Genomic DNA, 21,300 nt, shown 5'->3' on the forward strand with positions numbered 1-21,300 from the left:
ACTGCTGGAGGCAGTTGTTCAGTAACATAGCACTTGTTGCTATAACAGATACAAACCTCAGTGGTTTCACACAATAGAAGCTTATTTTTCACTCATATAAAGTCCATTTGGCAGCAGGTGTGGGGAGGAACAAGGAGTTTTATCAACTTTCCCTTGGGGCTTTCAAGTTCCCCCAGGCATTGATATCCAATGGGCAGATGGGAAGACAGAGTGGAGGATCATGGGGGTTTTATGGGCAGCAGCATTCCTCACTTCTGCCCAATTCATTGGCCACAACTCAGTCATGTGGTCGCCCCACCTCAATGCAAAGTGGAGTAGTCCCTGGTGAGTGGCAGCCACTTTCCAACAACTACTGTGTCCTATGGACTGAGAACACTGGGTGACAGTGATCCATCTCTGCCTCCTGCAGTTATCATCATCTCTACTTCACAGATGACGAGTCGAATCTCAGAGAGGGTAAGTGACCTGTGAGAAGTCACCCAGCCAGGAGCCCTATCTTACTGCCTCCAATCCAGGGATCTTTCCTCTATCTCAGTGTTTCCCAACTGTGTTAGACCATTCTCACATTGCGATAAAGAAATACCTGAGACTGGGTAATTTATAAAGAAAAGAGGTGTAATTGGCTCGTGGTTCTGCAGGCTATACAGAAAGCATGGCACCAGCAACTGCTTGGCTTCTGGTGAGGCCTCAGAAAGCTTCCAATCATGGCCAAAGGCAAAGGGGAAGTTGGCATATCACATGGTGAGAGAGGAAGCAAGACAGAGTAGGGGAAGATGTGCCACATACTTATTTTTTTAATTTTTTTATTTTGCTTTCTTAACCTGTTCCCGACCACACACTTTTAAACAATCAGATCTCACAAGAATTCACTGACTATTGCAAGGACAGCACCAAGCCAGGAGGGGTACACCCCCATGATCCAATCACCTCCTACCAGGCCCCACCTCCAGCACTGGGGACTACATTTCAACATGAAATTTGGTGGAGACACAGATGCAAACCATATCACCAACCTTGCATCTCATGAGAATCACCTACAGCACTTGTTAAACCTGCAAGATTGTGACCCTGGGAACATACAGGATTGAATTTTCCTTCAAAACATACCCTGCCCGTTTTTGCAAAATCAAACAGTGAACAACAACAAAAATTTCACAAAAGAGTGACAAAAAATGTATGCTGAACCAGGGAGGCTAATGTAGCAACTGAGACTTGATAGAAAATGCAGCTACAGGTTTTGTGGCAGCCAAGGCAAAAGGGAAACCCAGGGACCACAGAACATCTGTTACCTGGTAGAAGGAGGTTCACCGGTTCCTTTTGAGCAGGGCTTACAGCCTGGGGGATGAGGTACCCAGGAGTCCTCAGCAGCATGATGGATGGGGGTGGGTGGTCAGGGGTAAGAGGGAGGACTGAGCTTATCTTCCTAGTACATCTATTTCCATCTGTTGTCCCAGGGTCTGCTTCTGTATTTCCTCAATGGTAAATAAATTAAAACACAGTATTTATAGTAATGGAAGTATAGGTGTATTAAGGAACTTTGCTGAAGTTCTCAAGAATGTTTAGGGCAGACTTTGTGACAGCAAAGGCATTATGGGCTTTCTTTGGGCTCACCTGGTTATGCCTTGGTAGAAGATGCGACCTGGAACCAATGACTTGACATTTCTGAGCCTCGCCTTTCTCATCTGTGAAAAATGATGATTGTGCAGATGAAATGAGATGATGCATGTAAGGGGCTTAGGTTGATAAATGTTTGCTGTGCCGTTGTTTATATTCTTACCATATTATCATGACCTTATGACTAGGAGCACAGACTCTGGAGCCAGACTGCCTATGTTCACATCAGCCTCACCACCTACCAGCTCGATGACCTTGGGCAAGGTCACTTAGCCTCTCTGTGCCTCAGTTTCCTTCTCTGTAAAATGAAGCTAATAGGACTATTGTGAGAGCTAAATGGGCTGATAGTTGTAAAGCTCTTAGAACAGTGCCTGGGCATACAGTAAGTGCTATGTAAGTGTCTGTTAAATATGTCATAGTCTGTTCCCTCTACCCTTCGAGGCCCTTCAGGGGAAAAGTTAGAAGGTAACAGCTTCAACGTGAGACAAGTAATTTCCAGACACTAGTTTCCAAATGAACAGATCTCTAGAATCCCAGTTAAGAGGTATTTGCCCCTTAGAAGACTGAGAGGCAGGAAAGCGTTGGTGATGGTGGAATCTTTGGCAGGTGCCTGGCCCCACACGTTGAGCTGTTTGAGGGGCACGACCTACTTCCTCGGGTTCCTTCCATCCTTGCAGGGAGCCTGACACTGAGGGCTGGCGGCTTTTCTAGCGCGGGCCAGGGGCGGGCCAGGGGGAGGAGAAGGAAGGAGCTCCCGGGATCCCCTCGCCCCCTCCCCCAACTGCCCGGTGAGTAATGACATTCACGGAGCGGGGAGGGAGGGAGGAGAGGGGCAGGCTCGGCGAGGCCATGTGATGCTGGGCGAGAGAGAGCCGCCGCGCCGGAGCCTCCTTCTTTCCTGCCTCTGATTCTGGGCTGTCATGGCGACCCCCAACAATCTGACCCCCACCAACTGCAGCTGGTGGCCCATCTCCGCGCTGGAGAGCGATGCGGCCAAGCCGGCGGAGGCCCCCGACGCTCACGAGGCGGCCAGCCCCGCCCATTGGCCCAGGGAGAGCCTGGTTCTGTACCACTGGACCCAGTCCTTCAGCTCGCAGAAGGTAGAGCCGGGCCGGGAGCCGCCTGCGCCGGTGGCCGTGAGGTTTGGGGAGGGGAGCCCCAGGGCTTGCGGGATCTGACGGCAGCGAAAGACTGGAGGGGGAAACCTGGGGTCTGGGGGTTCCGGAGGTCGGGGGACGCGGGGGTTCCTTCCAGGGCTGCTCACCTGGGAGGCGACAGGCCCTGTCTGGGCCCCAGGAGCACAGTTCTCAATTTTAGGAGCATCCATTCTGCCTCTTTCCCTCCCAGAAACAGCAGGTCTGTCGGGGTGCGGGGCGCGGGCGAGTTGGGGGGAGGTGGGGGCTGAGAAAAGAGACAAAGGCGAGGGGAAGAGAATGGGCACTGCTGGGAAGACAGCCTGGTGGGGTGGGAGGTGCTGCTGCTGCAGGGAGGGAGAAGAAGCGCTTCCTGGGGTCCAGCCCCGGTAGCCCCCTCTCAGTCCCTCCCTGCACGCTGCCCTCCCGGACACTGCAGCCTCCCAGGTCACAGCTCCTCTGCCCCTCTGTCTGCAGGCCTTCTTCTGGCTGGGGCTTGGAGGGTCTGCCCCAGTCGTCGCCCGCCCCCCACTCCGTGTCTTGGGCTGAGAAGGAAGGAGTTAAACTATCCCCTCACACCAGCTCCGCTCAGCCCATCAGGTCTCTGTTTTGCTCTTAAAGGCACAGAGTGGCTTCAGCCCCTAAAATGCTTCTAGGACCTAGGGGAGCTGAGGGGCAGTTGGAAATCCAGTCTTATGCTGGATTCTCAGGGTTCCCGCTTCCTGGGGGTGAGGCAGTGAACTGCACCCCTCAGACAGGGGCGCCTCTAGGGGCGCAATCTCCCACCCTGGGCGGTTGTCCCGTCTCTGGGCCACGGATTCAGCACCATGGCCAGGGCCCAGAGGCAGGTCCTGCCAGGGCCTAAGCGGCACCACTGCTTGACCCTCTGACTCCTGTTCTTCCTGGAAGATCCTTTTGTTCCACTCGCTTCTTTTTCCAGATGGAAAAACAGATTCCATGAAGAAAAAGGGCCTTGAAACCCAAAGACTTGGGTTTGAGTCTTGGTCCTGGCTCATTTCATCATCTGGAAAGCGGGATAGTGATAATAACAATAGCTACTTCCAATCCCAACTCCTTCTCAGGGTTGCTGATAGCGTTGTTGAAGAAGGGGTATAACTTAGGAACTTAGTGTTATAAACTGGGACTACTCAAACTGGAGCGTGCATTAGAATCCCTGGAGGATCCTGCTTAAAACTCGGACTGCTGGATTCTACCCCAACGATTCTGATTCATTGGATCTGGAATGGGGTCCAAGATGCTGCTTTTCCAACAAGTGACCAGGTGATGCTGATGAAGCTGGTCCACCAATCATATTACCCACTGACTCACTGTGCAGCTGTGGACAAGTCCCTTTGCCTTTCCAAAGCCTCAGCTTTATAATCTGTAAAATGGGGTGAATGCAGTAACTTCCTCAGAGGGCTATTGTGAGAGTGAAATGTGATATGATGCACAAAAAGTACTGATGGCAGTGCCTGGCGAGTGGTCAAGACTGTTGATAATGAGTGTTATGATGGTTTTTTTTTTTTTTTTTTTTTGAGACAGAGTCTTGCTCTGTTACCCAGGCTGGAGTGCAGTGGCACAATCTCGGCTCACTGCAACCTCCGCCTCCTGGGTTCAAGCGATTCTCCTCTCTCAGCCTCCTGAGTAGCTGGGACTACAGGCACACACCACAACACCCAGCTAAATTTTTTGTATTTTTGGTAGAGATGGGGTTTCACCATGTTTGCCAGGCTAGTCTCGAACTCCTGATCTCAAGTGATCCACCCGCTTTGGCCTCCCAAAGTGCTAGGATTACAGGCATGAGCCACCACGTGCTGCCATTATGATGTTATTAAAGCACTAGGTAAGGGAGGGGTCAGAGTTAATCAAGGTCATACTGGAGTCACCCACAAATTCTGCACATGCTTGCACATGCCATGCCTCGTGCAAGGAGCCTGGGGATGGGGGCTCTGGAGATGAATCAGACTGCCCTTCAGATTCTAGAACCTCCTTCCACCTAGAACCTCAGGAAGGGGGCCCCAGCGGCTGGGACCAGACGGGGGCAGGGAGGTGGCATCTCCCATAACCATATCATGAGGGAGCCTCCTGTTCTTTGCCTCATGAAATATTTCCTATGTAGCCTGAGCTCAGGGCTGAGGTGGCCCCTGAGTCAGGACGAGACCATCTGCTGCAGCCCCACTTTGGACCAAGTCTCTGGCCAAGCTAACCTGGGCATCTTTCTGTCTCCCATACCAGGGCCTTCCCCCTACCCAGGGGCCCATGGTGGATTCTAGAAGCAGTGTAGCTTGGCAGAAAGGGCATGGGCTCTGCAGTCATATAGTCCTGGGTTCTATTTTCATCTTGGCTACTTACTGGCTGAATGACCTTGGACAAGTCACTTTATCTCTCTGTGCCTCAATGTCCTTATCCGGAAAAGGGATTTTACATCCTATCCTGCAGAATTCCTTTAGAAGACATAGGCATATGTTAACTGCCTGGCATGTAGTAGGAGCTGAGCCGGTGAGTTTGCTTCCTTCTCTCCAATCCTGAAGGGCCTTAATTATATAAAGAGGGCAGTCCCCCATTGTCAAGCATCTAAATAGCCTGTCTTTAATGGGACATGAAATGTTAATGGAGAAAAATAGCCCACCTCTAGGAGTGACAGTGGCACCATTGGGCATCTGAAGATCATTCCAGACCCAGAGGGCAAGAGGACAGTGTGTGGGTCCAGGACCCAGACTCTATGACCAGACTGCCCAGCTTCCATCTCAGCTCTACCACTGACCAGCTGGGTAATCCAGTGCAAGCTGCTTAACCTCTCATGCCCCAGTTATCCACACCTGTAAATTGAGAATATTAATGGTGCCTCCCCAACAGGGTTGTTGTAAGGATTCTGCAAATGTATTCATGTCAATCACCTAGAATAGCACGTGGCACATAGAAAGTGCTCAGTTAAGTGCTGGGTACTGTTATAAAGGCATGGATTTTGGAATCAGCCAGACATGTGGTCAAACCCCAACTCTGCCATTCCCAGCTATGTGACTTTGTGCAAGTATCTTCTTTATCTCTCTAAGGCAGCTTTCTCATATATTTGGGGGAGAGGGTTGGGGAGATAGAGTGATAGCATGCATGTTCACACACTTAGCACAATGCTTTAAATAACTGCCTGTTAATAGTGAGCTTTCAAGCACTATCATAGGTCATGGTTTGGGGCCACAGGGTTTGAAGGAGGCTCTAAATGCCTAAGATCAATGTTAGGATGCTTCTGAGGCTGTTCCTGCCCCCAGCCTCCTCATCCTTTGTGGGGAAGAGTGAGGTCAGGAGGGGCAGAAATGCAGGGAGTCAGACCAAGGTTATAGCGCTGCCAGTCCCACTAACTGGCTGTGTGACCTGACCCTCTCTGGTCCTCAGTTTTCTCAGCAGGAAAATGAAGCAGATGTTTGATACAGCCTGCCTCCCTCCTCCTTCCCCAGGCAGGAAGAACTGCCCTACCTCTCGGTGCCCCCTGCCTTTGGGGCATCCATCTGTCCTCCTACCTGCCACTTTTCAAAAACCAAGATTGCTACTTCCTAGCTGTGTGACTGGGCAAGTTACTTACAATCTCTATGCCTGTTTCCTCTTCTTAAAAGTGAGGGTACTGGGAGGTACTAGTACCAATCTCATTGGAATTCATAGGGATTAAGATCTAATGCGTGTAAAGCTCTACAATAGTGCCTGGCACAGAGGAGATGCTAATAAGAGCTGGCTGCTGCTACTGCTGTTATTTCCACCAGAGTGAGTCTCTGAGGGTTGTCCCTGGCTCCCTGCAGCAAGCCTGGTTCATCGTTCCTTTACTGCTTCCTCTCAGGGTCTGCCCTGTCTTGGATGTAACTCTGGAGGGCCCCTGGCCTAGCCTTCAGCTCCCAGGGACAAGAGACCCAAGTCTGGGGCCTCCCAGAGGCCAGTTCTGACACCCAGGCATGGCAGGAGAGAAGCAAGGGGTGAAGGATGAAGCAAGGGGTGAAGGATGAAGCGTCTTTCTCCCACCCTGCCCTTGCCTTTCAAACTCTTAGGGCTGGTCCTCCAACTTGTCCATGCTGCACATGACCATTACCGCCTCCCTTCACCTAAGAGCCCCACAGAGGAGAGCTGATGGGGGCAGCAACGAGGCACATCCTCCCGCTTCTCTGCTCAGAAGCCTGCTGTGGCTCCCCAGGTCCCTCCAGGAAAACTCCAGAGTCCTCACAATGGCCTCAGGCCCTCCTGCAGGGTCCTAACCTTACTTGAGTCAAGACCTAAGTTGGGGGAAGCGTATGGGCCCTTCTCAGAATAATGTTTTTAATTGAATAAAATAAAATGCATAGGATTTTTAGATTAGAACGAAAACCAATCGTATTGAAGTATGGCGTTATATAATAATATTTATGTTTCTGTATTAACCCCTTATATAACACGGTCTGGTGGCTGGTCTCATAACAACTGTCATGTTGGAGTCGTGATGAATGCGCATGATATTTTGAGGCAACTGCAACAACTGTGAAGTGATGAAAATATCTGATTGCTAGTGGTGACAATATTGCAGGCACTGCTAAACGCTACCCTACTTTATCGCCTACATTCATAATTGAAGAAAATGCTAACTGTCAGTTTGAGATTACTGAAAATAAACATGTAATTTTCCCATCCTAGTTCAAGGAGTCTCTGAATTAATTCATGGACCCCTTGGCCTGGGAGTGTGAATTAAAAGATCCTGTGTACAACCTGGCCAGGTGTGGTGGCTCACACCTGTAATCCCAGCACTGTGGGAGGCCAAGGCAGAAAGATCATCTGATGTCAGGAGTTCAAGACCAGTCTGGCCAACAGGTGAAACCCTGTCTCTCCGAAAAATAAAGGCTGGGTGTGGTGGCTCACACCTGTAATCCCAGCACTTTGGGAAGCCAAGGCGGGCGGATCACCTGAGGTTAGGAGTTTGAGACCAGCCTGACCAACATGGTGAAATCCCGTCTCTACTAAAAATACTAAAATTAGCTGGGCATGGTGGTGCGCACCTGTGATCCCAGCTACTCTGGAGGCTGAGACAAGAGAATCGCTTGAACCCGGGAGGCGGAGGTTGCAGTCAGCTGAGATTGCACCACTGCACTCCAGCCTGGGTAACAAGAGTGAAACTCCAGCTCAAAACAAACAAACAAACAAAAAACAAAAATTAGCCAGGTATGGTGGCACATGCCTGTAGTCCCAGCTACTTGGGAGGCTGAGGCAGGAAAATTGCTTGAACCCGGGAGGCGGAGGTTGCAGTGAGCTAAGATTGCACCATTGAACTCCAGCCTGGACAACACAGTAAGATCCTGTCTCAAAAAAAAAAGATCCTGTGTGCAACCCTTTCTGCTCCTACCCTCCTTGTCTATTCCTGACTGCCCTGCCCCAGACACACTGACTTCCTTGCTGTCTTTTGAGTATGTCCAACATGCTTAGAGCCTTAGCACTGGCTGTTCCCTCTGGCTGAAGCTGTCTTCCCCAGGTCCCCGTGTGGACCACTCCCTCACTTCCTTCAAGCCTTTGCTCAAGTGCTACCTTCTCGAGAGGCCTGCCCTAATAGACCACCTTAATTAAAATTGCTACCTTTCTCCCCTGACACCCTGGTACCCCGATTCCCCTTCCCTGCCCTATTTTCTCTTTTTTCAGAAGCACTCACCATCTTTTGACCGACCAAATTGCTTATCATCTGCCTGCCCCCACTAACATGTCAGTTCCCTGAGAGCAGGGATCATCGTTTTGTTCACTGCTGAGTTTCCAACAAGACCTGGCACATAGTAGGCAGGCAATAAACAAGCGGTGAAAAGTGATAGATTTGCAAGCTGTAAGGTGTTATGTTAAAAAGCCATTTGACCCTGTAAATCTAAAACTGCTCTAAAAATAAGACCTATTAATTTTTTTAAAAAAAGAATTTGAAATAAGCTGAGGTCAGAGATGTTAAGTGTCTTTTACAAAGTCACACCGCAACTACATGACTAGGCAGAGACACCAACCCAGCCCATCACATAAACAAGGGCCTGGGTGAGGAGCAGCAGCACCTGACCATGACAACGAGGCACTGTGGGTGATTTTCAGGCACCCACAGGGAAGCTTGTTTACCCAGAGATGGTTGATGTCTAATCATACTAAGTGGTGACCACCTAGCTCTTGTCCAGCCTCCAGGGAGCAGAGATGGCAGATGGCCTTGGTAGCTGAATGCCCTTCCCTTAGGCTTGGTTTCCTCTCTGGGTCCCCCTCCCCCACAGGGTGACACATGGCTGTGGCCTGTAGCTCTGCTAAAGGTGAAAGTCTCCTTGGCTGCCGGCCAGGGTGACCCCAAAGCAGCGCCAAGCAGGATTATCATGCCTCTAAAGATAGTCCCCTCCCCAAATAGCAGCCCTATCTGACAGCTTCATGGGAGACCCAGGGCAGGTCGTGGGAGCGGCCCCTGGAGGCAGGTGCCCTGCCAAGATGGAAGGCCAACTGTCTGGCCCTACCAAGGGCAAAGGCCTGGTTTGGGCTGTTTCCACCCATTCAGAGGTCCCAGCCTGGCCTGGAGGATGGAGGGCCAGGTAAAGACAAGAGAAGGGGGCTTTCCGCTCCAGCCAAACTCCAGTCTCCACTACTCTGGGCTTCTCCAGGGCACAGGTCGCCTATGAGCTCAAATATACACATGTATACATGCTCCCACGCATGCACACTCACACTGACACAGGCACACACTCATATGTGCACACATGGGCACTCTCACATCCACACTCACACAGTCCTTGAATACTCACACTTACCCATACATTTATCCATGCACACCCACACTCACGCACACGCAGACACGCACACACATTTGCTCACTCATACACACGCACTCACACAGACCCAAACAGATGCTGCCCCCGGGCTGCTCACTCTCTGCAACAGTTATTCCCCCTCTCTCAGACAGAACCAGAAGCTCCCTCCCACTGCCGGGGAGGGAGGCAGAGCCAGCCCTGTCTCCTGCCTCCTGCAAGGTTGTGAATGTAGCAGTGTCAGCTTGCAGCAGGGCTGCAGGGCACTCTGTGAACACTGAATCCAGCCCCCTTGTTTTGTTGATGAGAAAAAGGAGGCTCAGAAAGGGGCAGCGATAGCTCTAAGGTCACACAGCATTGCTATGGCAGATCCGAGATGAGGACTTGAGTCCCTGCCTCCTAGCTCAGGGTCTCTAGCTGCACCATGCGCCCCACCTATAGGACCTGCTCTTGACTAATGGAGCAAATAAGGCTGTGAATGAATGTTGGGTGTTTCAGGGTAAGTTGCCTTTCCCTTCCCACGATCCACATAACAGGAGGAGGTGTTGCTGGGCGCGGTGGCTCAAGCCTGTAATCCCAGCACTTTGGGAGGCCGAGACGGGCGGATTACGAGGTCAGGAGTTCGAGACCATCCTGGCTAACACGGTGAAACCCCGTCTCTACTAAAAAATACAAAAAGCTAGCCGGGTGAGGTGGCTGGTGCCTGTAGTCCCAGCTACTAGGGAAGCTGAGGCAGGAGAATGGCGTAAACCCGGGAGGCGGAGCTTGCAGTGAGCTGAGATCCGGCCACTGCACTCCAGCCCGGGCGACAGAGCGAGACTCCGTCTCAAAAAAATACAAAAAAAAAAAAAAAAAAAAAAAAACAGGAGGAGGTGTTTATGTTCACTGTAAGGGTGGGGCATGAAGTACTCTAGGATACACCAGGGTGTGTGCGTGGTGTGTGTGTGCAATAAGTGATGCTAGAACTCATATATTAACCTTCTATGCTGGGGCTGTCTCCACAACACCTCATTTCAACCTCACACCTGCATTCCTCACTTCACAGAAGCTAGAAATCAGAAAGAGCAAATGACTTGTTCAAGGTCACAGAGCATATAAGCAGTAGAGCTAGGCTTCCAAGTCAAAGTCTGTCTGCCTCCAAAACCTGCCCTCATACCAGCAGCTAAGACACATTATCGCTACTGTGTTCCAGGCACCATTCCACAGGGACTAATGCATTTAATTCTCACAACAGGCCTCCGAGGCAATTACTATAGGACTTCCACTGGATAAGAGGAGAAACTGAGGCACAAAGAAGTAAAGCTGGCCAGGCATGGTGGCTCACGCCTGTAATCCCAGCACTTTGGGGGGTCAAGGCAGGTAGATCACTTGAGGTCAGGAGTTCAAGACCAGCCTGGCCAATATGGTGAAACCCCATCTCTACTAAAAATACAAAAATTAGCCGGGTGTGGTGGCACACTCCTGTAATCCCAGCTTCTCAGGAGGCTGAGGCAGGAGAACTGCTTGAACCCAGGAGGCAGAGGTTGCAGTGAGCTAAGATCGCACCACTGCACTCCAGCCTGAGCAACAGAGGGAGACTCTGTCTCAAAAAAACAAAAGAAGAAGAAAAAAAAGTGAAGCTATTTGTAAAGCCAAGTCATCTAGCAAATAAGTGTAAAGCTGGGATTTGAACTGACACCATGCAGGTTCTGCCCATGACGCCGCTTAACTTGTGTCAAGTTCTGGATGCTTAACTTGTCCCAAGAACCACCATCTCAGCTGTGGGTGGAGACACTGATACTCAAGGGGAATGGGCCTTTCCTCTTTTGGGGATACCCTCCCTCTCCCCTGGACCAGAGTGGAAGGTTGGGAGGAAAGCGTAAGAATGGGGCCACTTGCCATCTTGCCAGGGGATCTTGGACAAGTCCATCCTTCCTTCTGAGTCTCAGTCCACAGGCAGGGGGCAATAGGACTAGATGATCTCTAACCGTCTTCTAGCTCAGAAATATTGGGCTGGGTCAGGAGCATGCCCCAGCCTCAAGGCTCTCTGGCAGCTTCTACTAGCTCAAGTGTTTGTCTGGGACCCCCTAGAAACGTAAAGACTCAGGAAGGGGCAGGCCCAGAACTCCCTGGAAGGAGCTCTCAGGGCAGAGAGCACTGCTTTGGGAGTCAAGAACCTTGCTTCCAGTTTGAAGTGTGCTGCTGAATTGCTGTGTGACTCTGGGTAGATTACTTGCCCTCTCTGGGCTTTAGTTTTCTCATCAAAAAAGAAATCTACCCTGCTGTAGGGGCTATTGTGAGTTTCCAACCAGGCAACCAGATGAGAAGGTGTTTGGGGGAAATAAAGGGCTCGACTAATGTTGGCAAATTACTTTTCCCCTCTCTTAGTATCCCAAATAATTTGAGGAATTTAGCTATTGATTATGATAATGATAAGAATTTCTGGCCAAGCACGGTGGCTAACACCTGTAATCCCAGCAGTTTGGGAGGCCGAGGTGGCCAGATCACCTGAGGTCAGGAGTTCAAGACTAGCCTGACCAACATGGGAAAACCCTGTCCCTACTAAAAATACAAAAATTAGCTGGGCGTAGGGGTGGGAGCCTGTAGTCTCAGCTACTTGGGAGGCTGAGGCAGGAGGATCACTCGAGCCCAGGAGGCAGATGTTGCCAAGAGCTGAGATTGCGCCACTGCACTCCAGCCTGGGCAATAGAGCAAGACTCTGTCTCAAAAAATGAAAAAAACAAACAAACAAAAAAGAGTTTCCGTGAATTTCCTGGCCAGATCCACTACTGGGGCCAGGCTGAGTGTTCAACTGTGATAACGATGATCACGAATTGAGTGCCAAGCATTTGTCCCAGACTCTGGGTTGGTACTGTCAATACTCTCATTTTTAAAATAAGGAAACTGAGGCTCAGAAAGTTTAAGGACTTTGCCCACACTCACACAGCCAGGAATCCTATCCCAGGTGTGTCCAGCTGTCAAATCCAGCCCTTTAGCCACCCGGCCGCATTGCCCTTTGTCCCCCAAGCAGAACTGCGCTCCTCCCTCCACCAGGCACATGCCCCTGGGAGATATCCCCCCCAAACCCAGGTGCCCAAGAACGGGCTGAAAGCAATCGTGTCCCCTCCTGTGTGTGACCTCTGACCTCCCTCCCCGCACACCCCCGCCCCACCTGGGCAGAGTGTCCCCATGTGTCCGCCCGCCTTCCCCGCTCTGACCCTGGCGCCTGCAGGTGCGGCTGGTGATCGCCGAGAAGGGCCTGGTGTGCGAGGAGCGGGACGTGAGCCTGCCACAGAGCGAGCACAAGGAGCCGTGGTTCATGCGGCTCAACCTGGGCGAGGAGGTGCCCGTCATCATCCACCGCGACAACATCATCAGTGACTACGACCAGATCATTGACTATGTGGAGCGCACCTTCACAGGAGGTACGGCTGCCTCCCCACCCAGGGGCCCACTCCATACCACAGATCCCCAGGGGCTCCCACAGGCTCAGACAGGGTCCCAGAACTTTGGGAAGCCTGGGAAATTCACTGGAGCCATGGGCAAGGCCCAGTCTCCCCAGAAAACAGCCACAGAGCCACAGGCAGGGTTCAGATGCCCCCAAGAGCCCCAGAGCCACAGGCATGGCTACTGATCCATAAGGACCCCAGAGACCTCCCTCTCCCCTGGTACCATAAGGGCACAACCCAGACACCACCCCCACCAGGAGCAGTGGGGCTATAGCCCTTTCCCCCAAGCTCTGGAGTCACAGGCACGGCCCCTTCAGCATGAGTGGCTCCAGACCACCCTCTAGGTCCCCACAGACAGGGTCCAGATCTCCCAGGGGTTCCAGAGCAAGGGCAGGGCCCAGCTCCCTCTGGAATATAGATTCCCTAGGAACCCGTAGGAACCCGAAGACATGGTCTCAGACACCCCAGAACCCTGAGACAGGGGAGGGCCCAGGTACCCCAGAACCCTGTGGACAGGGGTAGGCCTAGGCACTCCACAACCCCACAGGTAGGGGAGCTCCCAGATACCCCAAAACCCTGCAGACAGGGGAGGGCCCTGACACCCCAAAACCCTGCAGACAGGGGAGCGCCCAGACACCTCAGAACCCTGCAGACAGGGGAGGGCCCAGATACCCCAGAACCTTACAGAACCCCCCGTCCTCTCCCCACTTAGGCCCTCATCAGGCTCAGGAACTCACTGCCCATTGCAGAAGCTCAGACAGCCATTGGGAGGGCGTCAGGGCCCAGACATGCACTGTTTTAAAAGAATGTGAATTGTTTGCCAACTTCTAAAAGTCGAGGGGACCCAAGCACTGAACACCCAGGTTGCAGCTTCTCTTAAATCCTGCAACACTGGGGCCTAGGTGCTCACGGGGCAGCAAGTCTGGAGCTGAGAGGAGCTAACCCTCGGGGACAGCTTGGCAGAGCCCAGTGAGGAGAGATGGCCGGGCCACCTTTAGGACCCCTGTCTGCCAGCAGCCGAGCCTGAGCATGGGTGGGCCCGGGGCCTCTGGGCAGAGGCATCTTGGGGCTCAGGGATGCTGGGGGCAGGTGGCCGGGGCAGATGCCCCTCTGGCTGCCCTGCCCAGCCCCTGGCGGTGCCCACAGAGCACGTGGTGGCCCTGATGCCCGAGGTGGGCAGCCCACAGCACGCACGGGTGCTGCAGTACCGGGAGCTGCTGGACGCGCTGCCCATGGACGCCTACACGCATGGCTGCATCCTGCACCCCGAGCTCACCACCGACTCCATGATCCCCAAGTACGCCACGGCCGAGATCCGCAGTGAGTGCCGGGGCGGCGAGACGGCCCCTCCGCTTCCCCCATTCCCTGCCATTCCTTTCTTCCAAAGGAAGTCCTCCCTCTCCTGGGCCTCTCTCTGTCCTCCCCTTCCTCCTCCTTCTCTCCCTCTTGCACTCTCCATTTGTTCCCGCCTCTCTCTGAGTGCTCGGGGTTGGTTTCTGACTCTGCTGGTCTCTCTCACTCTTGCTCTTTCTCTCTGTGCCTCTTGCTTGCCATCCCCTTCACCCCCGACATCCCAGCCTTCCATCTCATTCACCCAGTTTCTAACAGAATATGTCTCTTTCTGTCTGCCAGTCTCGCTCCCATCCCCCTCCCCTGCCCCCTACTCTTGTCCTGCCCTCCCATACAGAGACTCTGCAGCTGTCTGTCCCCACAAGGTTTGTTCTCCCCGCACAAGCTTCAGCCTTAGATAGTCAGGGCTGTGCTTGGTGGCCAAGGGCACTGAGTGACCTCAGGGTTAGGATTACCAAGGAAGGCTGCCCAGATGTGACAAGGCCCACAGTGGGGTCTCGGATTGAAGGTCACCCATGAGCACATCCTGTCCTAATGGCCAGCCTGGACATGCTCACACCCTGTCTTTTTGTATCTGACACCCAGTGAATGGATGTTGGATTAAATCAGATAATCCCTCAGCAACTGTTTACAGACTATGATCTAAGCTTTGACCAAACACCATGGGGTCCTACAGCGAAAAGACACCTGAAGATTCTCAGTAGATAATAGGTGCTCAGTAAATGGTCGTGTCATCCTCCTCAAAGGAATGTGGCTCATGTTCAAAGGCAGGATTGAGGTGGTGTTAAGCTGTAGAACTCAACCCTGTCCCTTGAGAACCACTGTCATTGAACAAGACTCAGAATATTTTTTTTCTTCTTTCCTTTTCTCTTTCTTTCTTTCTTTCTTTTTTTTTTTTTTTTTTTTTGTGAGACAGGGTCTCCCATTCTCATCCAGGCTGGAGTACAGTGGCACAATCTTGACTCATTGCAACCTCCTCCTCCCAGTCTCAAGTGATTCTCCCACCTCAGCCTCCCAAGTGGCTGGGACCACAGGCACATGCTGCCACACCTGGCTAATCGTTTTGTATTTTTGGTAGAGATGAGGTTTTGCCATATTGCCCATGCTGGTCTTGAACTCCTGACTTCAGGTGATCTGCCTGCCTTAACCTCCCAAAGTGCTGGAATTACAGGCATGAGCCACAGGATGTGACCAAGACTCAGGATTGACCTATACATCCGGCTCCTGGCAGCAGCCCCCTCAACACCATTTATGAGGCCCTGGGGACTGGGGAGAGACAGGAATAGATACAGCTTCTGCCATCCCAGGGTCAAGTTCCATGGAAGAAAAGACAAGTCAACCAGGCAATTACAGTGCAGGACTAAGTGAGTTGGAACAAGCTCTCAGGAGGGCAGCCTGGCGCTCTAGGTCAAACATGAGAAAGCCCACATCTTGGAGATTACCCTGCAGTTACACTTGAACACATGCACCAAGAAGTATGAGCAAAGGTATTCACTGCAGCGTAGTTGGCAAGAGCAAGAATATTGCTGGAAATAACCCAGCTGTCACGAACTGGGAACTGGGTAAATAAGTTATGGGTACTTCCATACAATGGAATACTGTGCAGATGTTTTTAAAAATTAATAGGTGTATGGAATGCTCCCTAAGATACATTAGTGAGTGGAAAAAAGTGAAGGGCAAAAAAAAAAAAAACCACCTAGTGTACTATCATTAATACTCAGAAGGGGTTTAAATGGATACACAGGTGCTTGCACTGCAAGGAGTATTTCTGGAAGGATACACAGAAGCTGCCAATAGTTTGTGTCTTTGGGGAGTAGAACTAAGAGACTGCAGCTGCAGAGGACAGAAATTATCTTTTATAGTACATTCTTCAATATTGTTTGAATTTCAACAATATACATGTATAACCTGCTCAAAAATAAATTCATTTAAAAATAATTAATCTGGTGCCCATCAGTGTTATGAGCAGGAGATCAGGGAGGTTGTGGACATACACGATGTCCACCCCAGCCTCCGAGCCACAGAAGCCTTCCAAAATGCAGCAGCAACTGAGGATGTGTAGCAGGTAGAAGGGGAGGAAGAGGGAGAATTCTTTCACATTCTGGAGTAGGACAGGGTATGTTGTTTGGGGAATGGAGGAAGTTCAGTGTGGTGCAAGTGTAACCCAAGGTGGGGTAGAAATGGTTGTGGTGCATGTCTGGGGACAAGGGTCTGGCAGAATTTGAATTTTGTCCAAAGAGCAGTGGAGAAACGGTGATGGGAAGTGATGTGGTCAGATCTGCATTTTATGAAGATCTCTCCTCTGAGGGAAGAATGAACGGGGCAGGCCCTGGCAGTTGGTAGGTGGGGACCTGGTCGAGGGCTGGAGGCAGTCCCCAAGGGCTTCTGGGAGTTGGGGGCACTCCCTCAATCTTGCCCTGAGCCAGAGCAGACCCAGCCCACTCCCTCCCTCCCCCTCATTCTCTGAGGAGGCAGAGAGGATCTCAGGGCTCCAGCCCAGCTGGGGGATGAGGGGTGGGAGGTCCCAGAGTGCAGAAAGAGTAGAAGCCAGCCTGCAGCGACCCCTTAATCAGTCCCAGATCTTCTCTCGGGCTGGCCTGCCCTCCTGGAGTCTAAAGCCAGCCACATGGGCAGCACTGGGTGACAGGCAAGAAAGAAGATGCTGTCCTTGACCTTCACATTCATAAAACATCAATGAGACTTAATATAGCCCTGAAGCTGAATGATCTGGGAGTGTGTTTACTGGGATTTGTGTCAGGACAGGAGATGGGGCAGTGGGTGGTGAAATCTCAGAGGACAGGAGCTAAACAACCTAAGTCACTAATTCATTTCATTCATTCATTCAACACTCACTGAGCTCCTGCTCTGTGCCAGGCCTGTGCTGGGTTTTAAGGGAACAAAGATGAATCTGACATACTGACATAGCCACTTCTCTCCAGAAGCTCAAGTGTTAGAGGGAGACATACACATTCAGCGATAACTACATTAGCACTAAAATCTCCATGTACAGCAAGCAGGCAGGTTGTGGACTGCACAAGTCCGGGCGGGCTCTTTTCATATAGACAGCAAGGTTAATGGAGTTGTGACTGGCAGCTCTGATTAGTGTGTTTGCATTCCCTGCCCTAACTCTGTAGGGTGTAAATTGGGTAAGAAAGACATTGAGTGGGCCAACGTCCTAGAGAATCAGGAAGGGCTTCATGGAGGAGGAAATCTTTAGCTGAATCTAGAAGGAGGCTTTCAGGAAAGGAGGATAAGGCTAGTTTAGGAAGAAGTAGTAGTATGAGCAGAAGCCTGGAGGTGTGGAGTGGTCTGGCACATTCAGGGAACAGCAAGCATGTAGAGTGGCTGAAATGTACATCTTGGGACAGGAATAGCTGAGGAAACTCAGTGAAAGATGGAGTTGGTGAGAGGGAGGGAAGTGGATCCTGAAGGCTCTTTGAAGGCAAGTTGAGGAACTAGGATGTTATCTGAGGGCAGTGAGGAGCCAGGGATGGGTTTTCAACAGAGAGTGGCATGGTCAAGTGTGTGAAGAAGGTATCTCTGGCAGGGGTGGGGAGAAGGGCTTGTAAGGGAGAGAGGGGAGGTGGCAGAGGGTGGGTAAAATCATCCAGGTGAGACATTAATGGGGTCTGAACTAAGAGTCAGTTAAATGGAGGAGGTTAAATGTGAGAAAATGTGAGAAAGATGGAGGAGGAAGAATCAATAGGATCTGGGAATGACTTGATGTGGGGTGAGGTAGTGGGAGGAGCTGAGGGCAAATCCAGGAATCTGGCTGGGCTTTGTGTCGGGGAGGGCATGCTGCAATTTGGGAAGAATGCAGGGAGAGAAGTAGTGAGGCAGGGATGATGACCAGGTCTATGGTCGGGTCTATCAGTTTCTGGCATCTACTACTCATCCTCAAGGGTAGAGTCTCCTCCTCCGTGAGGTTTCTCATCCCCTTGTGCCCCAGGCAGGCAGCCCCTGGGTCCCTCTGCCTTGCGTTTATTCTTCCCTACAGATTAATCATGCTGTACCATAGAGTTTACTTTTATTTTTTTTAATGTGTATTTTATAATATTGCTGAAGTGTATTATTTATTTATCTTGCCTTTTTTTAGAGAAGGGGTCTCACTCTGTCACCCAGGCTGGAGTGCAGTGGTGCAATCACAGCTCACTGTAGCCTCAACCTCCCAGGCTCAAGCGATCCTCCTGCCTCAACCTCCTGAGTAGCTGGGACTATGGTGTGCGCCACTACACCTGGCTAACTTTTTTTTTAAGATGGGTTCTTGCTATGTTGCCCAAGCTGGTCTTGAACTCCTAGACTAAAGTGATCCTCTCACCTCAGCCTCCCAAAGTGTTAGGATTATGGAGTGAGCCATTGGCCGAGATTTCTTTATGTGCCTGTCTCTCCCACCAGCCTGAGCTCAGGGCAGGATGGCATCTCATCCGTCACTACAGCACAGCCTGCAGTGCTCCCTAAGTGTTGGTTGTTGACAGTATTACTCCTCTGACCAGTGTTTGGAGGGGGCCTATTTCAAGTTGTGTAAGGGAAGTGATGGGGGAGCAACCCAGGTATCAGATGGATGGGACCTTTCCCATTCTCTCCCCAGGACATTTAGCCAATGCCACCACAGACCTCATGAAACTGGACCATGAAGAGGAGCCCCAGCTCTCCGAGCCCTACCTTTCTAAACAGAAGAAGCTCATGGTGAGTAACTCCAGGCCTGCTGAGTCCCCCTGCTCCATGGAAATGAGCAATAGGAGAAGCTAAGTAGAAGATAAGCAGTTCTAAGTAGAAGACCAGCTGATGATATGAAATGGAAAAACCCCTGGCTTGCTTTTCCAATCCTGTCCCCTACCATTTACTAGCTGTTAGACCTTGGGTAAGCCACTGCTGCCCTGGGGCCTCAGTTTCCTCATGTATTAGGTTGTGTCTTTAAAAGCAGAGCATTGGCCAGGCATGGTGGCTCATTCCTGTAATCCCAGCACTTTGGGAGGCTGAGGTGAGTGGATCACTTGAGGTCAGGAGTTCGAGACCAGCCTGGCCAACATGGTGAAACCCCGTCTCTACTAAAAATACAAAAATTAGCCAGGCATCATGGCGGGCACCTGTAGTCACAGCTACTCAGGAGGCTGAGGCAGGAGAATTGCCTGAACCTGGGAGGCAGAGGTTGCAGTGAGCTGAGATCGGGCCATTACACTCTAGCCTGGGCAACAGAGTGAGACTCTGTCTCAAATAATAATAATTACAACAAATATATAAATAAATAAAAACAAATACAGAGCACTGAACAGGGGTTCTTGGGAAAAGGAGTTATTGAAGGATTGCTCTGAGGGGGACCCCAGAGGGATGGGAGGGATAAGGAAGAGGAAGCAGCTAAGCCTCATTTGATTCCGCAGGAATCTCTGGAGCACAAATGGCACCACAAAGGTGATCAACCTTGAAGTAAGGGGCCAGCCTTTTATCCCCTCATATCAGTGGGACATTGGCTACAGATTATTGCAGGGAGGGGTGAGGGCAGGTAACCTCCCAAGTATTTGTGGGCAATGCAGCTCCTTATTGGCTGAGAGAAGGGGCAACTGTGAGCCACTAGCAACCAGCCCTCCCAGCATTGGGGTATAAGAATGTACCAGGGATCTAGGCAGGACAGTCAAGCTCACAGGACTGTTGTAGGCACCAGATGAGGGTGCTTCAAAACAGGGGGGCATCCTATACACTTGGGGGGTATTTGGAGGCTGGGTTTGCAGAAGAAGTTTAGCAAAGCTCCTTCCATCCCTGAACATCCTGGCTCTATTGAGGCCAACTCAGCTTCTCTTGGCCCTGTCCTGCCCCCAGGCCAAGATCTTGGAGCACGATGATGTGAGCTACCTGAAGAAGATCCTTGGGGAGCTGGCCATGGTGCTGGACCAGATCGAGGCCGAGCTGGAGAAGAGGAAGCTGGAGAACGAGGGTGGGTGCCAGCCCTGGGGGAGGTGGGGGCTGCAGCCCACCTAGCCTACTCTGCCCCTGCCCAGTCTCAGCCTCTTTTTTCCCCAAAGGTCTCAGAGGACCTCCCCAGGTGGTTAGGAGGATGGGCTATGGAGTCAGACTAAGGTTCAAGTCATAACTTGGCCACTTCCTAGCTGAGTAACTGTGCTCAGGTTCTCCCCTCTCTGAACTTCAGTTTCCCATCTATAAAATAGGGATAATAGTAGGACCTGCCTCAAAGAGCTGTTGAGACATTGTGTGAAATAATACATGTAGAGTGCTTAGATTAGGGCTTAGCACCTAGTAGGTGTTTAATAAAAGTAGGTGAAGATGATGATGAGAGTGGTGATGGCCACTACCCACCACACTATCCCACTTTCCCTGCCCAAGAATGCATTATGGCTCCTTCGTGCTCCACCCAGACATCCAAGCTCACCCAGACTCTCCTTGTCCTTAGTTTGGCTGGATATGAAATTCTTCCTGCTCCCAGCTGGGCCTCTAGACTTGGACATACCAGCTTCATTCTACCTCCACACTTTTGCCCCCACAGCCCCTCCCTCCTGGAGCACCCTTCTTATACCACTCCACTCCATTTTGCCTGTTACACACCATCTTTGCCACAGCCCACCTTCAAACCTCATTCTGAGCCTTCCCATCTTGCTCCGTTTAAGACCTGTGAGTCTTGTCTCCTGAACAATGCAAATTTATGGAGCATTTGCAACAGCCTTCTGCATATGCATGACTATGTGTACATACACATCTCTATGTATGTTAGAGTAAGAACAACTTGAATTAGAGTTCCAGCTTTGCTGCCTGAACTATGTAACCTTGGACAAGTTGCTTTCCCTATTGGAGCCTCAGTTTCCTCATCTATAAGATGGGACGGTAATAATACAACTTAACCCTCTCTTGCTGGACTCTTGTGAAAATTCAATGTACTCAAGACACTGTCTGTACCATTACTAGTTTAATACATAAGGCAGCTAAAGGCACGCACATTCTCCAGATGAGAAAACTGAGGCTCAGAGAGATGAAGCGAGTTGTTCAAGGTTAGGCAGCTCATAGACATCATGG

General features: G+C 51.2%; 1 protein-coding gene across 6 annotated transcripts in view; it reads left to right on the top strand.

Annotated features, from left to right (window-relative positions):
- GDAP1L1 (ganglioside induced differentiation associated protein 1 like 1) overlaps positions 1-21,300 on the top strand; it is a 65,366-nt gene that overhangs the window by 29,025 nt on the left and 15,041 nt on the right. The window contains exons 1-5 of one of the 6 annotated variants that reach the window (XM_023227883.2): positions 2,288-2,402; positions 12,714-12,906; positions 14,077-14,250; positions 18,869-18,966; positions 20,095-20,209. In XM_023227883.2, the coding sequence (XP_023083651.1) occupies positions 12,801-12,906; positions 14,077-14,250; positions 18,869-18,966; positions 20,095-20,209 (493 nt within the window). In that variant the 5' untranslated portion in view covers positions 2,288-2,402; positions 12,714-12,800. Of the gene's footprint in view, positions 2,403-2,457; positions 2,715-12,703; positions 12,907-14,019; positions 14,251-18,868; positions 18,967-20,094; positions 20,210-21,300 lie in introns of those variants that run through there. The other 5 variants (XM_023227878.2, XM_023227879.3, XM_023227880.2 and 2 more) reach the window with 5 other exon arrangements.

The sequence above is a fragment of the Piliocolobus tephrosceles genome, chromosome 20, assembly GCF_002776525.5.
Source record: "Piliocolobus tephrosceles isolate RC106 chromosome 20, ASM277652v3, whole genome shotgun sequence".
In the NCBI taxonomy this organism is placed as follows: Eukaryota; Metazoa; Chordata; class Mammalia; order Primates; family Cercopithecidae; genus Piliocolobus; species Piliocolobus tephrosceles.